The sequence below is a fragment of the Ptychodera flava genome, chromosome 6 (assembly GCF_041260155.1).
Source record: "Ptychodera flava strain L36383 chromosome 6, AS_Pfla_20210202, whole genome shotgun sequence".
In the NCBI taxonomy this organism is placed as follows: Eukaryota; Metazoa; Hemichordata; class Enteropneusta; family Ptychoderidae; genus Ptychodera; species Ptychodera flava.
The window spans coordinates 29402018-29424455 of NC_091933.1; the positions used below are offsets into that span (position 1 = coordinate 29402018).

At 36.8% G+C, this 22438-nt stretch overlaps 1 protein-coding gene across 1 annotated transcript; it reads left to right on the forward strand.

The window, feature by feature from the left end:
- The first annotated feature begins 328 nt into the window (after positions 1-328).
- LOC139135440 (3-beta-hydroxysteroid-Delta(8),Delta(7)-isomerase-like) lies at positions 329-22168 on the forward strand. Its single transcript, XM_070702821.1, has 4 exons — positions 329-813; positions 1409-1445; positions 19492-19634; positions 21672-22168. Exons 1-4 carry the CDS (start codon positions 513-515, stop codon positions 21875-21877), a joined length of 687 nt encoding a protein of 228 aa, XP_070558922.1. The 5' UTR covers positions 329-512; the 3' UTR covers positions 21878-22168.
- Positions 22169-22438: the final 270 nt, after the last annotated feature.

Consider the following 22438-nt stretch of genomic DNA (forward strand, 5'->3'; position numbering starts at 1 on the left):
TGTCACTGTCTTTGTCAGAGCATACCACCGAGGGCCGGGGAGGTACTGTTCGGAGAATTTGTTGTGTGCACGTCTGCAAATCAAGCTTTATACTAAAATCTTCTAAAATACGCGCACACTTCGAGATAACAGGAATTTATAATTTTAGTTATATTGTGGACACAATATCCGATAGACAGCCCGATCTAATTCTTAACTAATTGTATTAAAAAGTTCAGTGAATGAGAATCGAACGTTGAGCCATCCCTCATATTTATTCCTTGCCTTGCTCTGGTTCGAGTCGAATCAGCCAATCACCGTGCCGTATGCGGGCAGACTATTGACCTCCGACCCAAATCCGTAGTCTGCTGACAGCAACAGAGCAAAGACCTTTTGACTTTCTCCCGGACGTAAGTGCAATATTTTGTGTACCGGTCGATGTCGATCCCGCCGCCAAGTCTTTATCTTCCAACGTTTGTGCACGACAAAGAAAGTTACAGAGTTCGACAGCATAGCACGAGCGATTTATCATCATGGTGGACAACGGCAGCGTATCGCACCCATACTACCCTCGAAACTTAGACATCCCCCACTATGTTGCCAACACTAAAACCCAGGCACAGTTGCTCGTAAGTGTCTTTGGGTCGTTTGCAGTAATTCTCGTGGTAACCTGGCTACTCAGTGGGAGAGGAACCAAGCCAAAGCGGTCGGTCCCTCAACGTATTCATTTATGCTGGTTCACCTTGTGTGGATTCATTCATATTATCATCGAGGGTTACTTTGGGGCATACCACAGTGTTCTAGCCGGTGATCAACACCTTTTATCCCAACTTTGTGAGTATTTTTCATTCAGTCACTTGTTAATCTAGGATAGATTTCCTTCTGCCCCATCACTAACCTTTTCCATGCTGCTACATGATATTTCGATTAACGCTGGCGGTCGTATTTGAAATTGAAAATTATTTTCCGCATGAGGGAAGGGGTCTTATCGAATACAGCACGTTTACTTTAGTATTTCGCAAGAATCGCAAGCCATGCTATTGAGACAAGTGGCATGAAGTTTTGCGCTTCTTATGGAAAAGTATAAAGGTCACACCGCTTACTCATTCCCCCAGTCATAGTGCCATAGAGATCCCGAATAGGGTTACAATAGCCGGTTAGAGGACCATGCCGGTATCAATAGCACGCTTGTTGACTGTCATAGCCTATAGGTCTTCTCAGTTATGCATTCAATATCATAAACTGATGTAACCCAAAGATACAGTACTCAGTAGCAAGGATGCTAGTGACACTCTCTGTGGTAAGAGCACATTGGCTTTTGCCACTTTTGTAGTAAGAATTAATTGCAGTTCGAACGTTTCTCAGTTCACACTAATTTTCTAACTTAGTTCTTTGAATAAAGAACAACACTTTTACTTTACATCAACAGGGAAAGAATATGGGAATGGAGACTCCCGCTACATCATGTAAGTCTCAAATTGTGAATATTTGATTGCATTCATTACATGTGATCCTTCGAATGCACATCAGTTTGTCTGTCTGTTATTAGTCCCCACGGACACCGTCCGGGGGGACTTCTAGGTTTGGTCATGTCCGTGTGTGCTGTCTGTCCGTCTGTCCGTCCGTCCGTTCACGCAGATATCTCAGAGATGCGTGGAGTGATTTCATTCAAACTTGGTACAAGGATTACTTCATATGTCATACATATGCACATCAATTTGATTTGTGATACGATCCAATATGGCCGCCAGGCGGCCATTTTATTACGATTTTTTCATGTACAGAGCCATAACTCAGAAATGTTTCAACCGATTTTATTCAAAGTTGGTACAAGGACATTGACCTATGTCATACATATGCACATTGATTTGTTTCGTGATACGATCCAATATGGCTGCTATGCGGCAATTTTGTTATGATTTTTAGCTCCCATATTAGCATATATGCAAATGGGAGCTATTCGTATAAGGTGGGAAAATGGTTGTCTGTATGTATGTATGTATGTACGTATGTATGTATGTATGTATGTCCGTCCTTATCAAAAACACGAAAACCGCAATACCTACCGTCTTCATATTTGGTACAAAGGGGCATCCTAGGTTGGAGATGTGAATTTGTTCAAATCAAAATGTTTGGATCAAAAATATGCAAATGAGGTACAAAAATGTGAAAATCCATTGAGCTGCTGCAACTCAGGAACCAGCAGGCAGAATGTGTTGATATTTTGTGCATAGGTAGGTAGCACCAATCGTTTACAAAAATGTGAAGTTTTACAGGGATATCTTTAATTTTTGTATTTTTAAGATTTTTTTCATTTGTGGTTGAACAACTGTGCTCTTCAAAAATACATGTTGAATAATAAAAGGTTTAGAATTGTTATACCTCTTTTGCCAGTGGGATTGCTCTTTGTTAACTATTTGTGGGTAAAGTTTAAATTTTGAAAGTCAATTTTCTTGATCAATTTATTTTTAACTGCGTCATTGTTGCTTATGCAAGTTCAGCCTATGTTCTATTGCGTAATTGCTGTTACGATGATAGTGTAGGACCCTATTGTTGCATGGTGAAACGATACATGTAAGGAGGGGATAGTAACAATTAATGTAATAGCCAATTTGCCAGCGTATGCACCATTGTCTAAAACAAAGTGAACGACGACGAGACGAGTGTTAAAGTCGACTGTGAGGAATCCGGATTTTTTCCTGCCGCTGGCGCATACTTTACGATTGAGGAGGTAAGCTAATCTGTATGTCTATTAATAGCTGTTTTCAGATGTATTTGTTGTGAGGTTACATCTAGTGAACTGTGTAGCATGTATTTTGATGTGAATTTGAATTTGATTTAAGTCAAAACGGCATGTCGATTATTGATGTCAGACTGACGTCTGTTATAAGCCCTAGCGAGTAGCTTGAATGTCTGTCTGTTCAGTTGGGAGGCGTTTGTGGTACTATACGTCTATCGTCTGTAAGGGACTGGACACAAATTACAGGGGGGTTGGGCCGGTGTTTTTTTGGGGGTGGTCGCCATTTTTCGCGCAACATTTTTGAAGGGTCATAAAATTTTGTGCAAGCCTATGGGGGAGGGTCACCTTTTTTCATGCATCAAAGCTGAAATTGCATGTGCACGTTATGGAATACTGAAAAAAGAAAAAATACCTCCTGGCACTTTCATTTTCTGCCATTACCATTTTCGGCGCGCCCTTCGGGCGCAAATTTCAGGTATAATAATAATGTATTGATGATCCAAGCAGCCACATTGATTTAAGTTGTTATGATTTCTACTTATTCAACACTATTGTGCATAACTGTCCCCTATAATAACTCTTTCAATAACAATTTGGGAGATTACTTATTTGACATCATTCTCCATTGACAATACATTGGGTATAGGTCGGTGTCAAACGTTCATGTCGCTGTATGTACATTTTTTAATTTTTTGAGGACATTGACAGAATACAAACTGTTCAGAATAGTGCATAGTGTCATCAATAACAACTGGAAGCTTCAGGTCGAACAACTTTTGAATAACAATTTAGGATCAGATAACCTATGAGTTATTTGTAGTTTCCTCATAGCCTACAATGTATAGTGAATCAACATTTTGGTGAAATTCCAAAATCAAATTTCTTGCACAACCATTGACTTGAAACCACTCTAGTCTAATCATGAATGTTAATACTAATAATTAGGTGTACGTAAATGCACAGGTTTACCAAGTTTTGTATTGGAAAAAAATTATTCATAGTTTCATCATAGACTGCCATGTATAGTGAATCGACATTTCAGTGAAATTCCAAAATCAAATTTCTTGCACACCCATTGACTTGAAACTACTCTAGTCTAATCATGAACATTAATACTAATAATTAGGTGTACATAAATGCACAGGTTTACCAAGTTTTGTATTGGAAAAAAATTATTCATAGTTTCATCATAGACTGCCATGTATAGTGAATCGACATTTCAGTGAAATTCCAAATCAAATTTCTTGCCACCCATTCACTTGAAACTACTCTAGTCTAATCATGAACATTAATACCAATAATCAAGTGTACATAAATACACAGATTTACCTATTTTTGTATTGGAAAAAAATTATTCATAGTTTCATCATAGACTGCCATGTATAGTGAATCGACATTTAAGTGATATGCCAAAATCAATTTCTTGCACAACCATTGACTTGAAACCACTCTAGTCTATCATGAACATTAGTACCAATAATTCAGTGTACATAAATGCACAGATTTACCTATTTTTGTCTTGGAAAAAAATTATTCATAGGGTTTCACCGTAGACTGCCATGTATAGTGAATCAACATTTCGGTGAAATTCCAAAATCAAATTTCTAACACACACATGGACTTGTAACCACTTTAGTCTAATCAAGAACATAAATATCAATAATCAAGCATACATAAATACACAGATTTGCCAAGTTTTGTATTTAAAAAAATTATTCATAGTTTCTTCATAGACTACAATGTATAACGGATCCACATTTCATGTGAAATTCCAAAAACAAAGTTATTGTACACAGATGCACGTGTTACCACCCTCTTCTAATCAAGCACAATTATGTCAATTATTCAGGGTCATATATACACAAATAGTGCATATTTTTAATTCTGAAAATTTTTTTTTACAGTTTTGTCATAGACTCCCATGTATAGTGGATCAACATTTTATGTGAAATTCCAAAAACAAAGTTATTGTACACAGATGCACATTTTACCACCCTCTTCTAATCAAGCACAATTATGTCAATTATTGAGGGTCCATATATGCACAAATAGTGCAAATTTTTAATTCTGAAAATTTTTTGACAGTGTTGTCATAGACTCCCATGTATAGTTTTGTCATAGACTCCCATGTATAGTGGATCAACATTTTGACAGAAATTCCAAAATCAAATATCTTGTTCACATGTGCACTTGTAAACAACCCATGCTAATCAAGTATATCTATATCAGTTATTAAACATCTGTATATGAACAGATATAGCTAGTTTTATACTGGAAAATACACGTTCGTAGTTTTCTTATAGTCGACTACATGTATAGTGAATCAACATTATCGATAAAATCTAAAAATTACATTTTTTGTACAGGCATGCACTTTTTACCTGCCACTTCAAGCAAAGTACATTTACATGAATTATCACACACATATGATTTGATATTTCTTTGGACAACGCGTTATATCGGCCACATTTTGCCTTCCTTTCGGGAGGGCGACTTAAAAAGTATAGCAAGTCAGAAGGGGGTCTTTAACACATTGCGGGGGTCTTTAACACATTGCGGGTTTTTTTGGGGGGTATTGAGTAACAGGGGAGGGTCACTTATTTTCATGCACGGATAAGGGGAAGGGTCACTAATTTTTGTGCATGAACTTTTGAAGGGTCACTATTTTTTACGCAGCGGTTTTTCGAAAAACACCGGCCCACCCCCCCCCCCCTGTAATTTATGTCCAGTCCCTAAACTCGCTTTTGAAGTAGCGTGATTTTCATCAGTAAATGTCCCGAAATGACGGGGCGGATTACTTGTTGTGAGGTTATTTTGAGATTACGTCCAATCCGCATGTCGACCATTTTCATTTTGATGTCTGACTGATTCTGTGTGATTGTCATCAGTAAAGTCGCTTTTGAAAGGGCCGGTGTGATTTTCATTTTCTGCGTAAGGTTTACAGTGTTTACGCACGGTGCTGTCATCCGCGCAACATTACCTCTACAATCAGCCTGGTATCACGAATATCTCGATTATATTTTAGTAGATTTTTTAACTGATGTTTCGCAGCTTGAATCCTCCTAAACTTTTCAATTTTCGATTGAGTATACTGGCCGAGACCAGCAACTAAGAACACGACGATTCAATTTCGCTGCTGCGACGGGCGGTCGGCATTGTCCTGATGAAAGCAAAGTCAGTTATAATTCTTGAGAGATCAAGACTGCCTAGCCTGTGTAAAATGCATTTATACATGTGCTTATGTACACGTGTGACGTCAAAACTCTCGCGAGAATAGCTGCAGTAAATCCGGAAGTACATGTAGTTTTAGCGGGTCAATGAGCTACCGGTCGGCGAACGACTAAAACGAACCAGTGTTTTTCTCTTGTTTTTCTACTTTGTCTAGATAAAAAAATATTGTTGCCTTTATTGCGATTAATCAAGGTACTCTTTCGCCACTTCGGTTTTCAAGTTTCGATGCTCGCGTCTGCGCTATATAAATAGAGTGCATATGATTAGGACGAAGTGTTTATGTGTCGATGTCGCGTCGTTGAATATCGGCACAAGTCAGTCGTGTGTAGTCGATCGGTACCACCTAGCTCGCACGTACCGGTACGTGTATTGTACCCGGTACCCGGGTATTGTAGCACCAGTTTGTGGCATCAGTTCATGCAATGAAAGGTACATGACTTGTGGGTCTGTAATAATGTAATGGAGGGTTCGAAATTCGTTTTTAGCTCATATTTGTGGGTGTTTTTTTTGGGGGGGGGTTACGTAGCTGTTGTTGGTAAATTCTTTCATTGTCAAGTTTGGTGTGAACAAGTTTAGTTTATTGTTTCATTTACGGTCCCCGAGGGACCGTGTTTCATTCTCCAAACTTTTTGTGAAAAGATGGTTGTTCTTGTTCTGACAAAGTATAGTATTTTCCCTAAGTGTGTACTAGTAATGAAAAAATGTCAATCAGCAAATAGTTTATAGCCACATTTTTAGTTGTAATTCATACTGGAGGAAACCTGCACTTTGAATTATAAAACGTGTGTGACCATAATTTACCTTTATCAAACCTGCATTTTGGTTGTTTTGGTATAACAAACATATCCCACCATACATTTCCTGCTAAATTACTCTGAATATTTACCCACACCCACTTCATATTTGATAATTAAGTCCACCCAACATCCACATGTAATTGTAACTTTAACTAACTGTTTTTAATATCTCTTCTCATTTCAGATGCACATTTTGCAAACAGCGGCAAGGCCCATCATCACGAAAAGGTGTAATTCTTAATCTCTCACTGGAGAATGACATGTCCTCAACCACCTACAAGATATACCCAAACAAGCAAAGATCCTATTAAGAAAACTCAAAATCGACCCTTTCAATAACACCGAATCCCAACTACAACAAGAAGTAGCAGCATTTTGTGATGGCCGAGAAATTAATTTCAAGGCTAACACCACCAATACCATCATTACCATTAAGAGCATAGAATCTACATAAGCATGAAAACATTCAAATATTTTCTATAAGACACAAACACCAATTCAAATTCAAATAGTCACTATTACAATCATTGTTGATGCATTTGAAGACAAGTTCATTTATTTTATATAATAGTGCATACATATCCTTACAGTGAGTATTATTGTACTTTCAATAGTTACACATCAAAGCCCATACGCTAGCCCCCTATTAGTTTTGAGAAAGTCTTATTCTTTCTTTCTTTCTTATTCTTCTTCTTCCGCCATATTGGATAGACGTACAGAAGAAGGGCTCCTACTTGTTTTGTTTTTCTACCTGTGAGAAGTGCCATCCTTCGTCAATTGTCATCAGTTTATGTTGTGAGTAGTGTTTAGTTCTTTTGGGTCTTGTCTCCGGTCCGGTTTCATCTTCGATTAGGTGGATTTCCTTCGATTTTATTTTTTTGTCATTTGTTAACCCGTGGTCGGCAATATGGCCGCCCAGGAGGACAAGCCATTTCAGAATCTGACACGCAAGCATGCTGTCAGGTGTACTAATATTGAAGGTGTCCCTGTTGAAAGCTATGTTGAAGAGATTGCAAAGAAAGTCGGAAGTGAAAATGTTATTGCTGCATCTAGAATGAATAAGTCCGTGGTTGTGTTCTTAGCAACACTCGGTAATGTTGAAAGTATTGTTGAGTCCAAGTTTGCTTTGTTTGATGAATTAGTCGATGTGGAACACATGGTTAAACTGGCCTCAAAATTAATTCTGTCAAATATTCCGCCTTTCATTCCTGATGAAGTTTTGGGGTAATATTTATGGAAACTTGGTAGAGTTGTTGGACACAAAAGAACAATCCCTCTTGGTTGTAAAAATGCTTCGCTGAAGCATGTGAAGTCGTTTAGACGACAAGTTCATGTTTTGTTACACAATGAGAACATCAGTGGTGTAATTCAAATCAAATATGATGATCGTTTTTATTCCGTTTACGTTTCTATTGATGAACTGCGTTGTTTTCATTGTGGACTAAAAGGTCATATCCGTAAACGTTGTCCAAACTATAGATCTTCAGAAAACAACGATAATGACACTGAAAATGTTCAAAAAGACAATAATGGTGTGGATGAAAACTCAGGTTTAATGGATGTTGTCGAAAGTGAAGCAAATGCAAATGAAGGTGTCAATCAGCATATCAATACTACAGAAATTAACACCTCAACTTCAAGTAACGCCTCAACGTCAACTCGCTTTGTCGAAAACAATGAGGCACAATCAGAGTCCGCTCACAAAGTCACATCTGTTGATGAAAATTCTGTTGATCAAAGACCTCTCACCAGTAAAAACAGTCAACCCACTGACGCTCAAAAGAAAGACAAAAATGTTAACGTCCATGCCGATGAAGACAGGGTACGAACCCCTGCTTTGCCTTCGTATTCTCCGCTCCCCTCTACTCCCGTTTTATCATTCGACCCCCCTTCTTCGTCATCATCTTCACTTATTGAGTCTCAATCACTTGAGTTTCCCGAGACTCCTTTTTCAGATATCAATGTTAATGAGTCTCAGGATTTGTTTATTTCTCAGTCACAGTCTCCAAGAAAAGCTTCTCAAAATCAGCTTATTTGGTCAGGAGTGAAAACATCAAACTCCTTTGATGTTCTCAGCGAAATGTCTGATCATGACAATGAGTCTGTTGCGTCTGAAATGTCTGACTTATCAGAATTTCAAGAAAAGCTACAAATCAAGCCGTCTAATTTGCTTGAGTTTTTAGAAGACATTAAAGGCTCTAAAAATATGATAGAAAAATGTAAAGATTACTGCTCAGATTTTAAGGTTCTCATAAAGTCATTTGCTAACTTACGCAGGTCAGATATTGTCACTAGTCAACAAAAAGTTCGTATCCATAAACTTGTGGCAAAGTTACAACAACATGTTAGACAATGTAAAAGCTTGGCTATTACGAAACATGGGAAGTAAAATCGTTCTTGTTTTTGCTTGTCTAGTGATGGCAAGTTTCATTTCTTGGAACGTAAATGGTTGCCGTGATTCTTTGAAACGGTATAACATTTTGTCTTCGTTGAAGTCCAATCATTTTGCTGATTTTTATTTTTTACAAGAAACCCATTCTACAGTGGCTAATCAGGCGCAGTGGCAAGTAGTTTGGCGCGCGCCTATTTATTTCTCACATGGTACTAGTAATTCTGCTGGGGTTGCAGTGCTGTTTCCACGAAACAAAAATATTGATGTTGTTTCTGTAAAAAGTGTCGTCCAGGGTCGTCTACTTCATTTGCATATTAAAATGGATGACACTTCCTTTCATTTGCTTAATATTTATGCTCCTTCAAGTGGAGATGATCGTTGTATTTTCTTTGAAAGTCTTCGTAAATTTCTCCTTGATTTTGATCTTGATAATGAAAATATTGTCATAGGGGGCGACTTTAATTGTACTCTTGTTCCTGATTTAGATAGGTCGTCTCATATTGAACCACATTTAAAGTCTTCGCAGTTTTTTTTCTTCTCTTGTTCATCGCTGTAAGCTTTCTGATGCCTGGCGTTATTTTCATAAGCAGGCTCAAATTTTACGTGGCAGAGAGGAGAGCAAAAATGTCGCATTGATACTTTCTTTCATCAACAAGAGATTGACTTCGAAAATAAAATCCGTGTCTATTGATTCTAGCTCCTACTGATTTATCTGATCACTCTCTTGTTTCTCTTGTTTTAACTATGAATTCGAGTGTCAACAAAAATCCAGTTTGGTGTCTCAATACCAGTATACTGTACTTTAATTTAGGAATTATGGGAACGTTGGCGTAATGAGAAAGATAGGTTTTCTTCTCTTCAGTCTTGGTGGGATATAGGAAAACAAAAGATTAAAGAATTGAGTCAGCAGTACAGCGCTGAACGAGTTCATCACTTTAAACGTTCAAAACAAAAGCTTATTGAGGAAATTCGTACTTTGGAAACATTGATTCATACTCAGCCTTCTCTGGAAACAAGATATCATCAGCAAAAAGACCTGTTAGACAGTTTTCAGAAACTTGACACCAGAGGTGCAGTTATTCGTTCTCGTTTTCAACAGCTCAATGATTCTGATACTAATTCACAGTTTTTCTTTTCTCTTGAAAAATACAAAGGCTGTCGTAAATCAATTACTCATCTCCAACGTGAAGATCATACAATAACTGAAAATCAGAGAGAAATTCGTCAACTTACTCGTCAGTTTTATCAAAACCTGTTTACTGCTGAGCCTGTTTCGCCCGAAGCACAAAATACTTTGCTTCATGATCTCCCTCAATTACCTGCTGACAAAGTTACTCAACTTGATGAACCCATTAGTCTTGACGAGTACACCTTTGCACTCAAGAACATTGCGAATGGTAAAACACCTGGTGTTGATGGCATTCCTTGTGAATTTTATAAAAAATTCTGGTCTCTTCTGGGGAAAGATTTTCACCAGGTTTTTCAAAAGTCAATTTCCAATGGCCTTCTTCCAACGTCCTGTCGTAGAGCTGTTATCACACTCCTTCCTAAACAAGGTGATAACTCCCTTCTTAAGAACTGGAGACCTATCAGTTTGCTTTGCTCTGATTATAAAATTTTCACTAAAGCTTTATCGCTTCGCTTAAAGCAGGTTTTGCAAGATATCATTCATGTAGATCAAAGTTATACTGTTCCAGGCAGACAGATTTTTGACAATATTCATTTAATTAGGGATTGCATTCATTTTCATAATGACATGAATCTTCCTCTTGGTATTCTTTCTTTAGATCAGGAAAAAGCTTTTGATCGTGTCAGTCATCATTATCTTTTTCAAACTCTGCATGCGTTCGGGTTTGGTGAAAATTTCATCAATTTTATTAAACTTCTGTATACTCAAACTGATAGTCTTGTTCGTGTTAACAGTTCCCTTACTGCTCCAGTTCAGTTTTCACATGGTATAAGGCAACTTTGTTCGAGCCTTATCTTTTCAGTTTTCTGCAATTGTAATTCAACCTCTTTTACACAGAATAAGACAAGACGACAGTATTCAAGGTGTTATGATTCCAAATTCAAGTGATCGTAAATGTAAACTTTCAGCTTATGCTGATGACGTAATACTCTTGTAACTTGTGATACTGATTTTTTGAGGTTTAAATATTGGTTTTCTGTCTATGAGCATGCCAGTAATGCAAAAATTAACTATCGTAAGTCCCAAGGTCTTTGGGTTGGCTCATGGCGTGGGCGTGCTGATCATCCGCTTGAAATTCTTTGGAATAGTATAGGTCTCAAAGTCCTTGGTACTTATTTAGGTAACAGTAACGAGTATTTTTCAAAAAACTGGAGTGAGTGTGTTACAAAGATTGACAATAAGTTATCTTGGTGGAATAGATATGCTCCTGCTATGTCATTCCAAGGCCGTGTTATCGTTATTAATCAACTTGCTGCTACTAAACTCTTTCACCGTTTAATTTGCCTCTGTCCTCCTGCTTTTATCATTGATGAAATTCAGCACAAATTTCTTGATTTCTTCTGGCAAGGAAAACATTGGTTGCCAAGTCGTACAATTTTTGCTCCATTGAAGTTAGGAGGGCAAAATCTCATCGATCTCTCTTCACGTGTGAAAGCTTTCAGATTAAATTATCTTCAAAGATACTTGTATTCAGGTCTGGATCATCCTTCATTTTTGTTTGCTGATTTTTATTTTCGGAATGTTGGTAATCTCAAGTACACCTCTCAACTTTTTACAGTGAATTATCAGTCTGTTCCAGATTATCTTCCTAATTTTTATCTTGAACTTTTGAGAGTCTGGAAGTCATGTATTTTCCTGAGAAAAGGTGGACCCCTTTCAATCAAAGATATCTTCCATGAAGCCCTTTTTTTCAACGATTGTGTTAGTTTTACAAACCCTCTTGATAGTACTCTTGTTAATCACTTTATCAATGCTGGCATTACAAAAGTTGGAGATCTTTTTGACCCTTTCCAAAAATCTTGGCGCTCCCCAAGCCATTTAAAAAACATTGTTTCTATTCATTCGGATAGAATTTTAACAAATACTGTCAAGACGTTGGTCGACTCTATTCCCTGTGATTGGAAAAACAAAATCCACAGTTATTTTGAAGAGGAAGTTGATTTGGATGACGTTCATTCTTGTCATCGTCCTTCGTACTCTTTCGAACTTATTTGTAAAGGCACTGATGACCATATTATTTTGAATTGTCCCTTGTATAAATTTGAAAAGGGTAGCATATATAAATTCTTGATTATGACAAATTTTCATAGGAACAATAAACGTCAAGATACAGTTTGGAGAGATCTGCTTTCACTTACGGAAAATATCAAACCTTTTTTCACTTCTTGTTATCTCAGTCCAATTCCCAAAAAAGAAGGAGATCTTCAATGGCGTCTTCTCCACGGTGCGTACGCAACTGGCTCGTTTATGTTCCATTCTGGCTATAGCTCATCCTCAGATTGTATTTTCTGTAGTGCCAGAGATGACCTTTTACACATATTTTTAGAATGCCCTCGTCTTTCTCCCTTGTTCATTCTCCTTCGTAAACTCTGTCACCTTTTTCTTGGTCAGGAATGCAAGATTTTATTCTGGTGGTTTGTTTTAGGCCCACCCTTTGATAAATCATACATGGACAAGAATACTTTTGCGCTTTTAAATTTCCTTTTTACGACAGCTAAAATTGCAATTCATGTAACAAGACGAAATGCAATTAATGGTCATGATCCCTCAATCAGTAATATGCTTGTTTCTGTTTTAAAAGGCGAGTTTGTGCTCGCATTTTAGAAGATTATAATTACTTCACGCTCAATTCAAACATAAGTGCTTTCAAAAACATTTGGTGTATTAATAACGTCATTGCTTCTGTAGACATTGATGGAACTTTTACTATTGATTCAATTTTGTTGTAAAGAAAATGCTTTCACCTCTAAGCACACTTTCCCTTTTGCCATATCCTATCTCGTCCTGGGCACCGTACTCCTCACGGAATGGAAGGGGTGGTCAGTTGGGAGGATTCTTCGTAAGCATGTACATGCCAACGAAAAGTTTTCTCAATATAACCCTTCTCATTGGCGGTTAGGTGGCTTTTTTTTTTTTTTTTTTTTTTTTTTTTTTTTTTCCTGCAAGATGTAAGGTGTTCCTGTCCTATTTCCTCGCAATTTTCTGTCACTTTTTCTTGTTTCGGATGTTTTGTTTCGCTTTCTCCTATTCAGTGGAGATTTTTCATGCACCTCGCATCTTGCCTTTTGTCATTAACAAAATTGTGCTTTTTTTCAGATTTAATTGGTTTCCTTCCCCATGTTGCAAGTGATATAGCTACCTGTTTGCCTTTTCACCAGTTCTCTCCGTCTCGCTCCAGCATCAGTATCATAGCCATTTTGCAGTTTTTGCTGATTTTTTACAGTCCAATTTTGTTTAGTGTTTTCAGTAATTGACCATCATTTGCTATAAAACATTTGTCAGATTTCATTTTTGCTTTTTGTCTCAAAATTTGAATTGTTTTGATATGTACTTGTCTGTACAGGAGACTATTTTTAGTAATGAACGTTTATTTGAAAAATCAAAAATCTTATTCTTCTTTCTATTGTTTGCCAGCCCACATCTAAAACGTAGCAGAGTGTTTAGAGGCGATGAGAGATGGTGAACCAAATTCTTGATATTTAACAAGTTACCAGATTTACTTTTCACAAAACCCAACAGGGCTTCTCCCAATGACTTACAGGTCTGGGCAGTGTGAAAGTTTTATACAGCACACATGACTTCAAAATTTGATTTTCCAATAATAGCAATTTAATCTCTTAAAAATCTTAAATTCCAGAACAAAAAAAATTGATTGTGCTAAAATTTCACTCAAATCCCTGGCACCCATATTAGTTTTTACAAAATGCTTGGCTCTGCCAACTCTGCTTGCAGCTTTTATTTACACTTTGTTCCTTGTTTTTTAGCTCCCATAGCCATATGTATATATGGCAATGGAAGCTATTCTTATAGGCTAGGGAAATGTCTGTATGTATGTATGTCTGTATGTCTGTCCGTCAACATCAAAAACTCCAAAACCGCTGGACATTTCATCTTGATATTTGGTGTGTACATGGATGATGGGCTGTAGATGAGATTTTGTTCAAATGAAGTTGTCATTGCCAAAAATATGCAAATTAAGTGAAAAAATGTAAAAACAGTCAAAATTGGAAAAACTCAATAACCACTGAGCAGATTACATGAAAAATTAGCATGTAAGTACTTTGGGCTGACATGAAATGATTGTGCACATCTTGGGTCAGTATCTTGGACTTGCTATTTTTCATGAATTTTTTTGTAATTTTCTCCCATTTTTGGTCAAAAAATCTTCTTCTCTGAAACCACAAGTCCGATTGATTTGAAACTTGGTATGGAAGTGCATAGGAGTGACCTTTCCCAAATTTGGGCAAATCGTGGTGAAATTTGCATATTTTTAGTTTACACGTCCATAGACTCACATGTATAAGGCAGATCTCCATAGACTTCCATGTTTAAGGCCACGAAAAATAAAAATTTAGTTTCTCATCGTATTCATATTGCAAAAAGGATGCAGTGACACAATTTTTAGTCCCCATGGATGAAGTCCAGTGGGCTTATAGATTGGGTCATCCATCCGTGAGTCCATCCGTTCACGCAGATATCTCGGATATTTTGACAAAATGTGCAGATCTCCATAGACTTCCATGTATAAGGCCACGAAAAATAAAAATTTAGTTTCTCATCGTATTCATATTGCAAAAAGGATGCAGTGACACAATTTTTAGTCCCCATGGATGAAGTCCAGTGGGCTTATAGATTGGGTCGTCCATCCGTGAGTCCATCCGTTCACGTAGATATCTCGAATATTTTGACAAAATGTGACCTTGATGACCTTTGACCTCAAATATACGTATTTGTCTATAACTCAGTAACTACAAGTGCTACAGCCTTCATGTATGGTATGATGGGACACCTTATGACGCCACATATTGTACCTCATTAATTATGTGCATATCTAATTTTGAGCGAGCCAATAGAGCTAGAGGTCTGATTTTTGGTATATAGGGATAACTTAGCAATACAAATTTTTTGACAAAATGTCACGTGACCTCGGTGACCTTTGACCTCAAATATACATATTTTTCCATAACTCAGTAACCACAAGTGCTACACCCTTCATATTTGGTATGGTTGGACACCTTATGACACCACATACTGTACCTCAATAATTATGCACATATCTCATTCTGAGCAAGCCAATAGAGCTGGATGTTTGATTTTTGGTATATAGGGATAACTATAGGAGAGAAATTTTTTGACCAAATGTCATGTGACCTCGATGACCTTTTACCTAAAATATATGTTTATGTCAATAAATAAGTAACCACAAGTGCTATGTCCTTTGTATTTAGTAGGATGGGAGACCTTATGACAACACAGGCTTTACCTCATTAATTATGTACACTAATTCTGGGCAGCTAATAGAGTTAGAGATCTGATTTTTTTGCATATAGGGATTAATTAGCAATATAATATTTTTCAAAATGTCATGTGACCTCGATGACCTTTGACCTTGATTATACATGTATATGCATATCTCAGTAACCGCAAGTTCTATACCTCCAATTTTGATAGGATATTAGACCTTAAGATGTCACATCTTGTACCTCATTTATAATGCGCATATGTATTTCTTGGCTGGCCAATACTGCCAGAGGTCTGATCTTTTTTCCCGATTTAGAACCATAACTTAGACATGCCTCATGTATTTCAAATTGGGAACAACGACATAGACCTATGTGCCCATAGATCTCAACATATACACTCCAGTGATACTTCTTAATGACCACATTTTCCTGCCCATCAAGACTAATACTCCTATTACAAGTGGCGACTATGTCATTGTAAATGACTTGTTGAGTTAATGGTTGTATCACAGTATTCGATATATCTAATTCTGTATTTTTTCCATTTTATATTCTGAATAAATACATTAAACATATTTCACTGTCTCCAGTACATTACATTTACAGTACATTTACCAATGATTTTGACGATAGATACAGCTGGATATTGATACACTACCTAATTAGGTTTGTCAGTTTGCTCGCGAATTTACCCTTTTAGTGGTCAACTTTTACAGCTTTGCGCCAACATCAGACAGACTAAAACAGCAGGTGACGCAGCAAGATGTCTGTAAACTAATTTACTATGTAGTATGTTTATATCTTTACAGCAGCTATCAGTTTCAATGGTGACACACAGAGACTGGTTGCCAAGTTTTACAAGCAGTTCAAATTCACGGAGAGGTGGTAAAAGAATGATGTTACTGCAAATTTAGACTCAGAGGACAGTGTTCTTTGTAGTTGAATATCAATAAAGTTCACGACTTCAAAAATAATAGAGTGATGTGTGATGTGATGCGTTTTTTGTCTGGTTCAACGTCTGTTTGTACAAATGTACAGATCATTACGCCAGTGAAACTGATAGCTGCTAATTACGTGTCAGCGTATGTATACAAAGCCCCACCATGGCTGGCAATACCAGAACATCTCGTTGTCTGAGTTTTATTAGACTAGAAAGTTGCTGACTCAAAGCCCTGACTTCCAGACATTGCTATCGCTACTCAAATGTTCTGATTCTTTCAGATCGATTTGTGTTGTTAGTTTTAGATTTTGTTTGAAGTCATGAACTTTATTGATATTCAACTACAAAGAACACTGTCCTCTGAGTCTAAATTTGCAGTAACGTCGTTCTTTTACCACCTCTCCGTGATTTGAACTGCTTGTAAAACTTGGCAACCAGTCTCTGTGTGTGTCACCATTGAAACTGATAGCTGCTGTAAAGATATAAACATACTACATAGTAAATTAGTTTACAGACATCTTGCTGCGTCACCTGCTGTTTAAGTCTGTCTGATGTTGGCGCAAAGTTGTAAAAGTTGACCACTAAAAGGGTAAATTCGCGAGCAAACTGACAAACCTAATTAGGTAGTGTATCAATATCCAGCTGTATCTCATCGTCAAAATCATTGGTAAATGTACTGTAAGTATTTTCACTTCATGCACTTTATCCCTTTCACACATGTTCAAATATCTGACCAGAGAACAAACACTAAATAGTCCAGGATGGGAGCTACAGTGTCATTGACGCGATTTTTTTATGTACAGAGCCATAACTCAGACATGTTTCAACCCATTTTATTCAAAGTTGGTACAAGGACATTGACCTATGTCATACATATGCACGTTGATTTGTTTTGTGATACGATCCAATATGGCCGCCAGGCGGCCATTTTATTACGATTTTTTCATGTACGGAGCCATTAAACTCAGACATGTTTCAACCGATTTTATTCAAAGTTGGTACAAGGACATTGACCAATGTCATAGATATGCACGTCAATTTGTTTTGTGATACTATCCAATATGGCTGCCGTGCGGCCATTTTGTTACGATTTTTTCATGTACAAAGCCGTAACTCGGGCATATCTCAACTGATTTTATACAAAGTTGGTACAAGGACATCGACCTATGTCATACATATGCACGTCGATTTGTTTTCTGATACGATCCAATATGGCTGCCAGGCGGCCATTTTATTACGATTTTTTCATGTACAGAGACCTTACTCAGACATGTTTCAACCGATTTCATTCAAAGTTGGTACAAGGACATTGACCAATGTCATAGATATGCACGTCAATTGCTTTTGTGATACGATCCAATATGGCTGCCGTGCGGCCATTTTGTTACGATTTTTTATGTACGAAGGCATAACTCAGGCATATCTCAACCAATTTTATTCAAAGTTGGTACAAGGACATTGACATATGTCATACATATGCAAGTCCATTTGTTTTGTGATACGATCCAATAAATCAAATTAATTGCCAATTTGCATTTACATGATGAACTTTTGTTTTAGGGTGAATGTCCAGAAGCACTGCATCAAACTTTATAAAATATGGTACCAGTGATAATCTATCAGTGTTATGATAGGATGCAAAAATGTTTTGCAACATCCTGATGATTAATTCCTAGTTGACTCATTTAATGAACTTTAGGATGGTGGCCTACATTGGTTTTATGTTTTCATCACCATGGAACTCATTCTTGGCCATTGAGCGCCATCTGTATCAAAGTATTTTTATCACAGACCTAATTAATGAAGAGGACTCTATCCTCTCTGAGGATTTGTAATCAAAGTTCCCATTAACAAGTGGGGACTGTGTCATCAACGATGACTTGTTTATCAGGGCATTTTATCACAGGAATCTTGCATCAGACAATAGTATTAGTAATTGTATCACTTCAACTTAACTCAAGTTCTAGATATCATACCTCTATCACACGTCAGTTCTATTTCTATAGATGAGAAGTGAATTTTGCAATCACAAATATAATTTTATGATATTCTACAGGGATCTCCCCACGCCGGAGAGAAAATCGAAATACACTCAGATTAGTGCCGTTTGATAGACAGTTGTTGTTTTTTACACGCGACTTTGTAATTTGATGCCGTCCACTCAAAGCGAAAAAACTGTAACATTTCCTATTTATAGAATCCATAGTATCTCAGGTCAGTCAGTCAAGGTCATTGTAAGCTGGACAACAGATAACAGGTAGACAGGCAACTGAATTTCTATATTTATAATTTGAAACTTCTAGTGATCTTCATCTGGATTTTTTAATGAATTTCTTACTTGTAAAAGTCTTTTGCAACTCTTTTTTCCCCATATTTTATATCACCACACAAACATGTAATTTACTTTTCATGTATAAATTCCTGTAAAATGTACATTTCCAACTTCTGTCATTCCAACAATCATATCTTCAGCAGTGAATTTATAATAAAAATAGAAGTAACTTGCTTAAATAAAGTGTTATTGTATTCAATTATGGTTTATGTGTGTTGTTTGAATGTTGTCTGTATGGATGAGTAAAGACAGGAAAAGTTCAGAGGTTTCATGAATATTTATTAACTTATGAATATTAATTAGTCATGAATATTCATATCGTCCGGCACTGCTCTGGGGGTGGGGAGATCCCTGATTCTAGACATTCAACCAACATTTACAGATTTAGCTGTTTTGCATTTTTATGAACAAATGCAAAATGAAGACACTCTCAATATTTAATGTATATTTCTTTTTTTGATCTTTGGATCTATTTGATCCAGTGTAGAAAAACATAAGCTGTAGCATCTAGTGTTAGCATGGCATGTCCATACATACTGTTATGATATTAATGTGAATAGGATATGCATCCCTCTACACACTTCCAATAGAGATGAATGTGAACCTCCTTGATATATGACAATAACCGTTGTGTCACTTTGTCAACAGTTCTGATAACTTTACTGTGTGCATGGAAACTATAACAGCAGTATTGGAAGGTCCAGGCTGTTTTCTGGTTGTATATGCATTCCTGTACAAGAAACCCTATAGGTATATTGTACAGATGTTAGTGTCAACAGGTCAGCTCTATGGTAAGTCTTTGCGTTCACTAAAATTACCTCTCAAATTTGGTTTTTACTTCCAGCTACATAAAGATGCTACAGTCTTTCCAGTTGAAATTTGGACAATCAGAAGCTTTTGTATCAATCTTGCAAAGCGTGTCTGCATTTTTTGCATGAGGCTCAAGAACATTTTCCATGATGTGACAGTTTTCTGCCAGGTGATGGATCCCTAGTCTAACACCATAAAGAGATATAAGACACACTTTTCAAGTTCATTTTGTTGTCAATTGTTGGTGCAAATTTCTACCAGGAAGGCTCCAGTTTACTTTAAAGTGAATAAGCTTAGAATTAGAAGTATGCAGAGGATCTGATCAGAGATATTAAACTCAAATCTGCCCATAAACAAAATTCTTACACTTGATTTTAGCAGGAAGTGCTGATGCCTGTGACATCATCAACAAGCGAGCGTCCTATAATGAGCATCGCAACAGCAGTATAGGCTATTCACTCCTTTCAATAATAGCGTTTTCCAATCGTTTAATGAAGGGACTGTCACATTCTTATGTAAACAGTGATTACCAAAAGCACAGAAAAGTTCTCTTCTTCCACTGTGAATTAGCAAACACAAACCGACATGTTTTGAGCAAATCACTTGTCCTTCATCAGTGTCAACACTTGATCTGACAAATTTGTAAATGTCTATTTGCTAATTCACATGTCACATTGCTACTTCAATGTTGATGCTTCCATGATGAACTCACACAGTATTATAATGATTACCAAGGCTTTCAGAAAATATGTACAGTGAAACCTGTTCTTACGGACACCTCTAAAATCAGGACACCTCTTTATTAAGGACAGATTTATCAAACCAAAAGTTACACTTTGAATAGAATTTCACCTGTCTATTAAGGACACCTCTTTATTAAATACAGATTTATCAAACCAAAAGTTACACTTTAAATAGAATTTCACCTGTCTATCAAGGACACCTCTATATTAAGGACACTTTTTCCATTCCTGAAGGTGTCCTTAATATACAGGTTCACTGTGCATTATTTTAAAACCAGTTGCAAGCTCAGTCGCTTGCAGAGAATTTGTATTTCCGGAAGGCCCCAGTGCTTATCCTGGAACTGTACACTTCTTTAAGCATATGGATGACTTTTGTAGGTAATGCAAAATGTTTTGAATATAACCATACATGCATACACCATATTAACATACACTATTTCTCATAAAGTGTATATAACAGTATCAGTGGTTCACAGGGCGCTTCTTGTATCAAAGATAGACAATATCAACACATGCAATTGTCTTTGTATTTAGAGGTTATAAACAGCAAGTGAGGGTATTTGGTTGCAGATATAAGACCTCTGGGGTTAAAATTAGCATATTTGGCTGAAATAATCACTGAGCATGGTCACCTCACTGAGCAAGGTGATTATTCCACCAAAATATGCTAATTTTCACCCAGAGGTCTTATCCGCAACCAAATACCAGAGTCCACCGTTCATAACCTCATTATAGTATGCTAAAGTTAAATACAGGTGGACAATGTCATTATTTAGGACCAAAGTTGGAATGAGGATTCAGGATCCCAGCCTCAATACAAACTCTAAATAGGACATGTCAGAAGTGTGCGCATGCACAGTTTATTCCATACAACACAGTAACGCAACACATTGATATCGCAATTACACATCAAACTGGAAGAATTTTACTAGAAAAAATACCTTGAAAAGAACTTTAAAAAATTATATTGTTGTTACATCACTGTCGCTGCTTATATAAACTCTTCATTTGTGGGTTCATTGAGCTACACCAGACTAAAATTTAACAATCAAAATCATTCTCTAGATGTAGACTTGTTTAATATTGATCGTAGCACATTTAGCTCTCAAGCTGGAGTTAGAAATTTGTGTAAGCTCAAAAATGTTACGCAGCGCACAGGTCTTCTTGTTGAGAATATAAACCCCGGCTCCAGCCAATCAGATTGCTAGATTCCAGCTAAGCATACAATAATGTCTAATACAGTTTATTTCTTTTTTCCCCATCTCTCTCCCTTAGGATGCACATTATACTTTTACACAGAATATTTTGATGGTTTTATCCACAACGAAAAGTGGCATCCCCTCTACTTCTGGTTCTACTTCGTTTGCCTCAATGGATTCTGGATCATCATACCCTTCTGCATGATTGTCCAAGCTGCCAACAACCTCAGTGCTGCCCAGGCCAAGTACGATGCAGGGATGAGAAAAAGCAAAGCCCAGTGAGAACAATGTTGTACCCAGCGTCTACTTAGTCCAGTAATCCAGATATGTGATTTTCAGGATGGAAGAAGAAAATACTAAATTAAATTTTCAAGATGCATGATTTTAATGATGAAGAATATATTACATAATTGTGTTTTAACTTAAAACCTGTCCCATTCAATGAAATATAAGATTATTTTTTCTAAATGTTTTTTTAAAATACATTTGTTTTGCTGATTGTCAATAAGTACTGTGATATGCCATTGTTACTGTAAAATAAAGTTGAATAAAGAATTACAGTTCCATCCAGTATATGATTTTCAGCAATCTCCTTGGATCACTGGGATAACTGTCTGAACATATTATACAGAAAACTATTTTATAAATGTCAATCTATTTATATTTTCAGTCAGGGAGTCTGAACACTCCATCCATATGAGTAATCAGTACTCATCAAGATTCATTTAATTCACTACCACCACAAGGTCTTGGGATGTGGGCCTAGTGCTCAGAATGATAACATGCACATCATTCAAATGACAAGAATTTGCATATTTTTTCCAAAGTTGGTGGAATGTACAA

What these genes read in the sequence shown, in the direction of transcription:
- LOC139135440 (XM_070702821.1), top strand. Translation starts at nt 513, where the DNA reads ATGGTGGACAACGGCAGCGTATCGCACCCATACTACCCTCGAAACTTA. An exon ending in ACACCTTTTATCCCAACTTT is followed by an intron (nt 814 to 1,408) that starts GTGAGTATTTTT and finishes TTACATCAACAG; the next exon opens with GGAAAGAATATGGGAATGGA. An exon ending in GGAGACTCCCGCTACATCAT is followed by an intron (nt 1,446 to 19,491) that starts GTAAGTCTCAAA and finishes CTTTGTCAACAG; the next exon opens with TTCTGATAACTTTACTGTGT.